Here is a 9801-nt window from a genome sequence, read left to right on the forward strand (position 1 = left end):
TCTGAGAGTTGAAGTTTATTTTTAATTAAAAAACATTGAATGTATTCAAACATGATATCTTTATTATAAAAATGACTAAAAATTTAAGGAGACAATTTACAGGTTAATGTTTTTTTGTCAGGCTTTTCTCACATTAAAGGGTTAGCATAAAACATCAGGAGCATGATTCCTGCGACAACAGAGGTCTGCATATCCTTCTGTGTAATTATAAATGTGGAAGTAGAGCAGGGGAATTAAGCAGCAGGGGTTTATGGTCCATCCTGGTCAAGTTCATGTTGCTACAATTATCATAAATCTACCCCTTAAATCTGTCAGTTCAGTAACATGCTTGTTTGTTGCATATTTTCATCCAAGGCAAAAATGCATTCCCAAATCTTGCTTCAGTATTTTCAAAATCTTCCTGCACATTCAAATGCAAAGCTAGTTTATCATACAGCTTTTTTCAGTAACTGTCAGTGTCAAGATATTTGATTTTGGTCATATCAACAAACAAGAAATTGCACTTTAAAAAAAATCCCAGACTAGATTAAACAGGAAATGTCATCTTGCTCAGCAAAGCAAAGCAGTGCACTTCTGTGAACATACAGTGTTCATGTGCTGCAGCATTAACAGAAGGATATCCTCTGCATAATTTCAGATTCATGACCAAAAGCTTAAAAAAAAAAATACAGACTTTACATTTGGAAATAATCGGAAATGCTTCTGAAGCATAGTAAATTAAAAATCCTTTGATTTCTTCACTGGGTCGTCCCAGTAATAGTCCAGTGGAAACACACACATGGGTGTTTGATTCAGCACCTGCAGGCCATTTAGAAAAGTATGTTTGGTCCCAGCGGCCTCTTTAAAGTTCCCCATGACCCACTTCATCTTTCAGCCGATCATCCTGGCTGCCATCTGCCTGCGGCGCTTTCATGTTGGCAAACTCAACTTCTCTCGTCAGCTGTTCGAGAGGAGGGAGACCCACCGCCAGGTTTCTCATAGCAATGGCTGTCATCAGGAATCTGGGAGATTGATGAAAAAATGTACATTCATACATAAATTAGTTCTTAGTTTTATGATTTCTGTGTTAATACAATCATACCTGGTCTGCTAGAGTCAACACTCACCCTCTCCGTATTGTGTAGTATTTTTTCACTGCAAAGCGCTCCAGTCGCTCCAGAACACCTGCCTCCCTACGCTTCTTCACCTCCTTTATTCGGCGCTGCCTCTTCAGAAACAGCTGCACAATCGGGTCGGTGGCGTTGACCTCAGCTCCTTCATCACTGTCTGCAGCCATGAGAGGCTGCAGCTCAGGAGGAAGGGGCTCGGTTTCTGTGGTGCAAAAATGTAATTTGTATAAAACAGGCATTGGCATTCAAGCCACCTGTACAGCACATTTTCTATCACATTTTCATTTGGGACTACTTTTTCATACAACATTCCCCTATGAAAGGCTTCCCTTCATGGCGTTTCTTCCTGACATCATCAGGTTTTTACCTGTTCCATTACGAACCCGCTCCTGGATCTCAAACAGTTTAGTGAAGTTCTCCTGCAGCGCCGCTTCTGTTGTGTTGACGTAGATGTACATGTAGCAAGAAGCCTCTTCAGACACTGTGTACACCTTATGGTAAGCTCCTGCCGGCACCTGCATTCAGACATACGTGTACATTATAGTAAATGTTCAAGTGTGTCCTGGTTAATCAAATGTTGGAGGTGATGATGGAGTGGTGTTGTACCTTTATCTTTTCACCAGGCTTCAGAGTGTAGTTCTTCTTCTCCTCCACCACCTCAACTTTCACTGTGCCCTGCAGTACTTGAACGCTGGTGTGCCCAGATCTTCACTCACAAAGTTCTCTAAATGGAGGCCTAAAAGCAGAGAGCGAAGTCATGTAGCATTAAGAGCAAATTAAGGTAAATAAAACAGCAAACTACAAACACTTTGTTTTTCCTTCTAGAGACATGAAGAGATTTCAAACCTGGGAAATCAGCGATGAAGACGATCTCTGTCTGATTGTCCAAACTGCCCTCAATCTCCTGGAACTTAGTCCTCCAGGGTGAGAGGTCTACCAGCAGAGGCATGAGCCATGAGTTTGGTTGGAAAGGAGACCAATCAGCCTTCACAACATCCACACGGGGGTCAATATCCTTAAAAAAGAGGGCCACTTTTAAGCACACAATCTTACAGTTATAATCATACGCCTGAACAGCACATTTTTCTCTTTCATACCTTTGCTGGAAACGCTCATTAATTGACACCCAGATGTCGAAGTAGATTTCAGGATCAGTGATATTATAGCGAGGCAGGAAGTGATGGAGGCACGTGGCGTACTGCTTAAGCATGTCTCCATGGTCTTTCCAGCGACGGCTCTGTGTGAACACCTTCAGCACACAAACAGTGTAATTATTGTTTTATATTTGTGCATCTGTATGTGAAGTTAACCAGACTGTATAAACAGCATTAACGACATGCTCACGTGCTCTGACTGTGTTTTTCTCATGACTCACCCCTGGGTTCAGATATCCGATTTCTCCTGTTTTTCCATCTTTGTAGGTGATCTTCACATGCTGATGAGAGCGGGAGTGAACCATCATGTCCCACGAGTATCCATACAAGCCATTGGTCCAGTTGTTGTAACCCTAAAAGTCACAGTATCAAAGATTCTAATTAATGCTCACGTTTTTTTATATATAAAATCATGACCTTTAAATAAAAAAAACAAATCAAGGGAAAAGTATTAAGGGTTCACATGACAGGTTACATGATGGGAATCTGCGTATTTGGAGCTTCCCTTCTCTGCTTACAACACCAGTTTGAGCTGCTGTTTGCTTTGGGCCACAGACTGTTGACTCTAATTGAGCAACGACTAGTCTGGTGACTCAGAGAAGATTTGTAAAGCTTTTTCTGACATCAAAAGTAAAATCTTACTTAATGCAGTTTCCCTGTGTAGAAAAAGTGTCAGAAAATCCCATAGCGTGTATTTACCTGTGTAATAAAGTGGGAGTAGGGCATGAAAAATTGTTCCATTATGTAAACAATAGTAAAAATAGCTCCCAGCTTGTGCTTCAGTCTCAGTTTGGAGGCTTGGCAACAGGTGGGGTCTCCTGGCGTTCGGTGTTCGGGCTCCGGACCTCGTTGTAAACACAGGAAGTACTTGGCTGAACGTCTGGTGGGGTGAGTGGCAGGACTGCCCTGAGGAACTCTGGGAAGCGGGCAAAGAATCTCCTCGGCCAGTCGGTGTAGCAGAAGAGGGGACTTGTGGCCAGCATCGTGTATGAAAACATCCCTGTCGAGGATTAATAATAATAAGATACGGGTCAAATAATTGATCACAAATTCAGGCAATAATGAGAGCATTCATTGCAACAGGAGGAGTGTTTTTAAGATACTTTTAAAACATTTTAAGTTCTTAATGACCCCTGGTGGACTATAAGGGAACTACAGTCCAAATTATGTTGCTTGTGCTCACTTTGTAACCAAGGGAGCATCTTTTCCATTGGTTAATAAACTGATATTTATTCTACTAGACTATTCAGAACATCTAAGGGAACAAGCTAGTCAAACATCCTATAAATTTGCTGCTGATGTTGGTCCTCCCTTCTCATCAGTTAGTCACATTTTAATTTGGCCAAACGGGCATCACTAGGTACATTTTTTAGCTTTGTGCTCTCTATCTTTGTGAATGTTGCTCAGCAATTTCTAGAGTTGCAAGCTGTCAGTGCTGCAGAGAAGCTGAAAAGAGGCACTCCAGAGCATGATAGACAACACAACTTTTGGATTTTCTCAGCAAAACAGTCCTGAAGATGAACAGTGATAAATCAAAAACTGAGAAAGATGGAAAGGGTCTGATATTTTAAGTGGCATAACAATGCTTGTTCAGTTCATCAATGTAAAGCTACTTAAGAAATATAAATTGCCTCACATGGTATCTTTAAGGAAGCCAAATAACACACTCACCGATGCTGAAGAGCTGAGAGTTCATGCAGTGGAAGTAGGAGACAAAGAAAAAGCCATACGGCCGTGTGACGTCAAAAAACAGCAGGTATCCTGCAGTCAGATCAAGGACAAGACCTCCTGCATGCACCACCAGAAGATTTATTATCTCCACAGGAAGGATCATTCTGAAAAATGATGTGTCAAACAGAAGGATCAGAGGGAGTGCGGTTACAAAACAGATACAATATCTTTGGACTGTGTTGCAGAATGAGACTTACTTAAAGGGATCAAACAGCCAATGGTGTGCCAAGTATGACATTGAGTATCCCTCCACCCAATCAGCATCCAGCTTCTTGATTCCAGCGATGAAGTATACAATAAATATCTGTGAGGAACAAATTAGCATCATTAGATCACCTGTGAAGTTGATAGGTACACAGTGTTAGCAAGTAGAAGCTTCATGCTGCACAAACCTGCAGTCTCAACAAGGTGTAATTCCACAGAGGCACATGAGCATTTCTGATTGAGGGCCTCCGCAATCCATCGATTGACCTGCAAATTAGAGACAAAATGCAAAAATGTCTCCCTCTGTTAATCTAACACATGTCAAAAGAGAAGAAGTGTATGAGTGAACACATTTAAAAAATCTAACATTTTGATCTCACCAGTATCTGTTTCCATCCATGAGTAGGAGCTGGAATCCAATGAGGCCATAGAGGTATGAGTGATTGTTCCAGGTTGTTTTGTCCAAGAAGAAAACGTACCAATACGTGGAGATGAACATGAGGCAGGAGAGACGATAGAAACAGCCAAGCATGATGCCCACAGCACCTTGAATGTGAAACATAAACACACAATATAAGTCAATAATACCAAGAGTTTCTATACATATAACAAGTCACAAAGATGTCACAGTGATGTCATCATTGACTTTATAGAAGTTAAATAGAAAATATGAAAAAAAACAGCTGCTTAAATTCTCAGAAATCATACACAGCATGCACAAATACAAAGAAAAACGTGCCACAAAATAAAGAATAAAAATGTGAGTGAAAACATTTCAAACTTGATGCAATTTTTGATTATTTTGTCTAAGATTAAAATTTACAACTATGATTTATTTTCCTGAATCTAACATGTGTTGTTAGATGGAAGAGCTAAGTCATAGAGATTTGGTTGTGAAATAAAGTATCTTATAAAAATGTAGCGCTTGAATACTGTGTAAAAAAAAAAAAGCATTAATGTATAGAGAATATTTCTATTGATGTTTTTATGTTGTGAAGGTCAGTGAAACATGGGCACAAGCAGATTACTCTCTGGTGTGAAAAATGTGTGATATTTTAAAGGACAAACATATGTAACTCTGAGTGCAAAGAAAAAGAGTGAAAACTGATTTGTACCCACAGAGGTACGGCATTCGGTATTTCGGCCCAATGATTTTTCTATCAGGGTTTATTTACTGTGACTGTAATCTGCCTGGTGTTTATCTTCATTTATCTACATTGAGCACTACATTAGCATTAGTTGTTCAAATCTTTGTGAGACATTAGGAAAAATCTGCACCAGTTTGTCAGCTTTGGGGAAAACAAGGGTGAAATTATAGGTCTAGTGTTTGTGCTTTGATCTTTGCAGTAGACAGCCCCCCACAGAGGATGCATCCTGTAAAAGGGTTGCATCTGCTTGGACTCAAAAAGAAGGGGGGGGGGGGGGGGGGGGGGGGGGGGGGTCTTTCCTTCCATGACCTATTCTCAGTGAACACTGATGTGTCAATCTTTAAACCTGCAACTTTTCAGACTTCAGCTCACAACTTTATAAACAGGAGTTTGACCCACCGAAGAACATCACCACATAAACCAGATACATCCAATCCAGAGGCAAAGGCTGCAGGAAATCGAAGAGGGGGAACCGGCACACAGGGGCTCCATCCAGGTACTTGTAGTCTAGGTGACTGAGGCCTCGCTCTTGCGTGACATCAATAGCCATCAGCAACCCTGCATGAAACACACGTTAAGATGTTGAAGGGTGCATAGGAGGGTTTTATTAGCTCCTAGGTGCAAACCTTGGTTTCAAGACTAACAAACCAAACAGGCAGCGTAAGATGCCAAAGGATGTGTGGTCAGTGGGACGGTTAATGTTAGAAACAGGATATAATGTTGAGCTGTTGGGTTCAGTCCAATCAAAAACCAGAAGTGTTGTCCCTACCCATTCCGTTTGTGAAATGTTGTTGTGTTTTCTTTAATGTCATCATGTTTAGGAAATGTTGTGTTTTGCCCTTCAGGGCCACGGTAGACATGGCACCAGAGTGGATTGCAATTACATTTTATCAGACAGTAATAGACAATACTATTTCAACAAAATGTCATTATGAATGTCAGTGGATTTGAGGAAAACAAATGAGACAAAGTCACAACTAAACTACCAAAAGATAACACTTAAGGCATGCTTTGACTTTCTAAATCCAGCCATCAAAAGCTCTAAATATACATTTTGTGAATGTGTTATCCAGCATGCTAGGGTGGTATGTTTTTGAAACACATTAACAGAAAGACTAACATACCAAACAGGCAGCGGAAGATGCCCAAGGATGCTGGGTCAGTGGGACGGTTCAGGAGGGTCACCAGCCTTTCCCAGGACGTCAGGTCTTCTTTCCTGAACCCAAAGATCTTCTCAAACCCACTTTTGCTCTGGGGTTCATCTTTTTTAGGAGCTGCAGCATTTTTTGCAGTTTGTTCTTTAGGTTCTTCTCCATCATTCCCTACAAGAGCTCCTACAGGTTTAAAACCCCAATATGAAAGAATGTTGTATTATTTATGATTATTGGCAACATACTTGTAGTAAACACGACGTCAGAAAATGTGTACTTTATTTAGAAGCACTAAAAATAACTTAATGACTATACAATATGAAGTTTTCATTTGGACATCGACAGTTATAGTTTACATAACTGCTCATGTTTAGGTTCAATGCTGGCCTGACTAGTTATTACACTGACTAAACAAACACACAGCCGCACTGAGTGACACTGCTAGCAACAAGCTCACCTGCAGTCGCGTCTCTTGCCTCCATGATGAATTATGCTCAGATCTGGACAGTTTATGGGGGGGGCACAGGGCAGTTAAATCCCCTCCCTGCTCTGTTTGCCCAGGTGGAGGTGTCCTGCCTGGTCACGTCCTCAAAGCAGACACAGTTACGTGTCACAGTCCCACACACACAGCCCGGTCAGGGCAGGGGAGAGGAGGGAGTGTGGGAGGATGGTTTGGGAGGGATTGGAATGTTGTGAAAGAGGTGCTCCACGTGGATTGGATGATTCCCTACATGGATACGCCCATTAAAGGAAACTCTGCTACGTCATATCCTGTCTTGGGCAGCCTGGCTTTTTTTTCTGGGAAAGATGAAAAATATGTTTACTGAAGGCCACATTTCAACAAAAACAAAGACTTTTAGCATACACACGCATCATTCATAAGATGGTCCAAAAAAATTAATGAATAAGAACAATAATCAAGAATCTAGAAATCTTTATTGCCAAGTGAGCTCCCAAACACAAGGAATTTGACCTGGTGAAAGGAACACTGGTACTTAACAACAAGACAGTAAGGACAATAAATACATAAACCTAAAAACTAACTTTAAAATTCCAAATAAGAATAAAAATAATAATACTATCTGTACAAAGAAAGGTATATAAGTACTATTAAGACATAAAGAAATGAATTAGCCTAAGCCAAGTGCACATTTTAGTGGATGAATATAATAAAAAATTATGTTATAGAATAAATTACAATATTGAACGTGGTTGTTGAGATATTGCACTCGAAATCAAGGATTGCACATGTATGTGATGTATCACAGGAGTCTTTAGTGGTTTACAATAACAACAACAATAGTAAACAATATCTTTTTTTAAATCTACCGAATGAAAATGTTCCTAGAAATATAAAAAGATAAGTATTCAAAATGCTTATTCATTATTTCAGCTGCACAGTGAAGATTAAAATTGTGATTACTTTATTTTAAAATAAAGTTGGATTATGATTGTAATGTTTATATGTTTTCCAAAAACAAAATATGAAAAATAAAAATACAATTTCGGGTTGTAACCAAGCGGCAACCTCTGGTCTCAAAAAATGAAGCCAATGTGGAAGTGTTATAAACTGCAATTCATTGAGCATCCGATTGAGGCTGGCTGCAAAAACACCGGAAACCACATACACACCAATTCAAAAAAGACGATCTTTGCAGCAGAAATAAACATGTTTACAGCCTGGTTCAAAAAACGGCTTGGCTCTACAAAGCTAATTTCTCTATCGGCACACACTGTAGTCAGTTCTGACTCTTCCAAAAAAGGAGAGAAAATGCACATATAATCATTGGTTTATTAATTGTAGCCATTTTTTTCTTTAATTTTAATCGAATGACTGTTTCAAGTATCACTCAGTGAGCTAGCTTGAATGTGAACTTGGAGTTGTTAGCTAATTTTGTTGTTATATGTGTTTAGGGGGACATGTGCGGTGGCCCTGAAGGTATATTACATGTGTATCCTTTGTTGAAATATTCCTTTATTATTTCCATCTCCTCTTCCATTCCTTTCATCTCAGTTTAAAATTTGAGAAGGGACTCAGCTGAGTGGAGGTAATAGAAACAGGAAATGATGTTGAGTTGTTGGGTTCAGTCCAATCAGAAACCAGAAGTGTTGTACCTCCCCTTCCTGTTTTCTGAAATGTTGTTGTGTTTCTTTAATGTCATCATGTTTTATAAAAAGTTGTTGTGTTTTGCCCTTCAGGGCCACCGTAGACATGGCACCAGAGTGGATTGCAATTACATTTTATCAGACAGTAATAGACAATACTATTTCAACAAAATGTCATTATGAATGTCAGTGGATTTGAGGAAAACAAATGAGACAAAGTCACAACTAAACTACCAAAAGATAACACTTAAGGCATGCTTTGACTTTCTAAATCCAGCCATCAAAAGCTCTAAATATACATTTTGTGAATGTGTTATCCAGCATGCTAGGGTGGTATGTTTTTGAAACACATAAACATAAAGTTTATCTGATCCACTCAACTTGTCATTCAACCTCAAATATTCCAGTTTGAATATTTTGTAAGTCTGCATGAGACAGAAGCATCAGAGGTTAGACTTCAGACTGTTGATTTGTCAGTGCCCTTTGGACTCAAACCAACCAGACAGGCTGGTCAGAGGGGTTCAGCAGGGCCTAATATTTAAGCTTGGTTGTCATGTTTTCATGTTTTTACTATAATCATAGTAAACAAATTCCTGTGATGGTTGGTGACTCCAGTTAGTATCAACAAAGAGCTTAGAATCTTGAACTGTTGTACAAAAAGGAAGTTATCAAAATAATAAAATAAATATATTGATTTTTCACACATGTGTAGTATCTCTATCTCCCACATGGTGGCACCGTCGAGAGCAGCAGCCACCAGTGACGTAGAAATAGCTGCTACAAAACATCCAGAGAAGAAGAATAACAGAAGTAAAAAGGCTGATCAGTTATCAGTGTACACAGCAGAAATGATTGCAATAATCATCAGTCTTCAGTGGGTGGAGGAGGTCGGGCCAGACAGGGTGGTGGTGTGCACAGATTCAGTAGCAGTTTTGGAAAGCATTCACACATCAAACACTACAAGAGAAGATTTACTCATTGATTTACAACACAGTTTGCTGAGACTTTACAGGGGTGGTATAGATGAACAGTTCTGTTGAGTGCCAGCACATGAGGGGGTGAAAGGAAATGAGGAAGCAGACAAATTAGCAAAAGGGGCACTGGGAAAGAACATAACAGTCCAAATTGCTCTTGGGACAGGAGAAGGGAAAGCAACGATTAAGAAGAAAGGAATGGAAATATGGCAGAAAAGGTGGGA

The 9801-nt window shown here is 39.8% G+C and overlaps 1 protein-coding gene across 1 annotated transcript; it reads right to left on the minus strand.

The window, feature by feature from the left end:
• Positions 1-2: 2 nt before the first annotated feature.
• ggcx (gamma-glutamyl carboxylase) lies at positions 3-7192 on the minus strand. Its single transcript, XM_034709350.1, is given in 17 exon segments — positions 3-1001; positions 1107-1311; positions 1477-1624; positions 1716-1807; positions 1810-1845; positions 1956-2124; positions 2185-2358; positions 2485-2616; positions 2963-3054; positions 3057-3263; positions 3935-4098; positions 4192-4298; positions 4387-4465; positions 4579-4744; positions 5746-5904; positions 6471-6680; positions 6955-7192. Coding segments are annotated over 17 exon segments (2325 nt in total). The 5' UTR covers positions 6980-7192; the 3' UTR covers positions 3-841.
• Between the last annotated feature and the right edge of the window lie 2609 nt (positions 7193-9801).

The sequence above is a fragment of the Notolabrus celidotus genome, chromosome 19 (genome assembly GCF_009762535.1).
Source record: "Notolabrus celidotus isolate fNotCel1 chromosome 19, fNotCel1.pri, whole genome shotgun sequence".
NCBI lineage: Eukaryota > Metazoa > Chordata > Actinopteri > Labriformes > Labridae > Notolabrus > Notolabrus celidotus.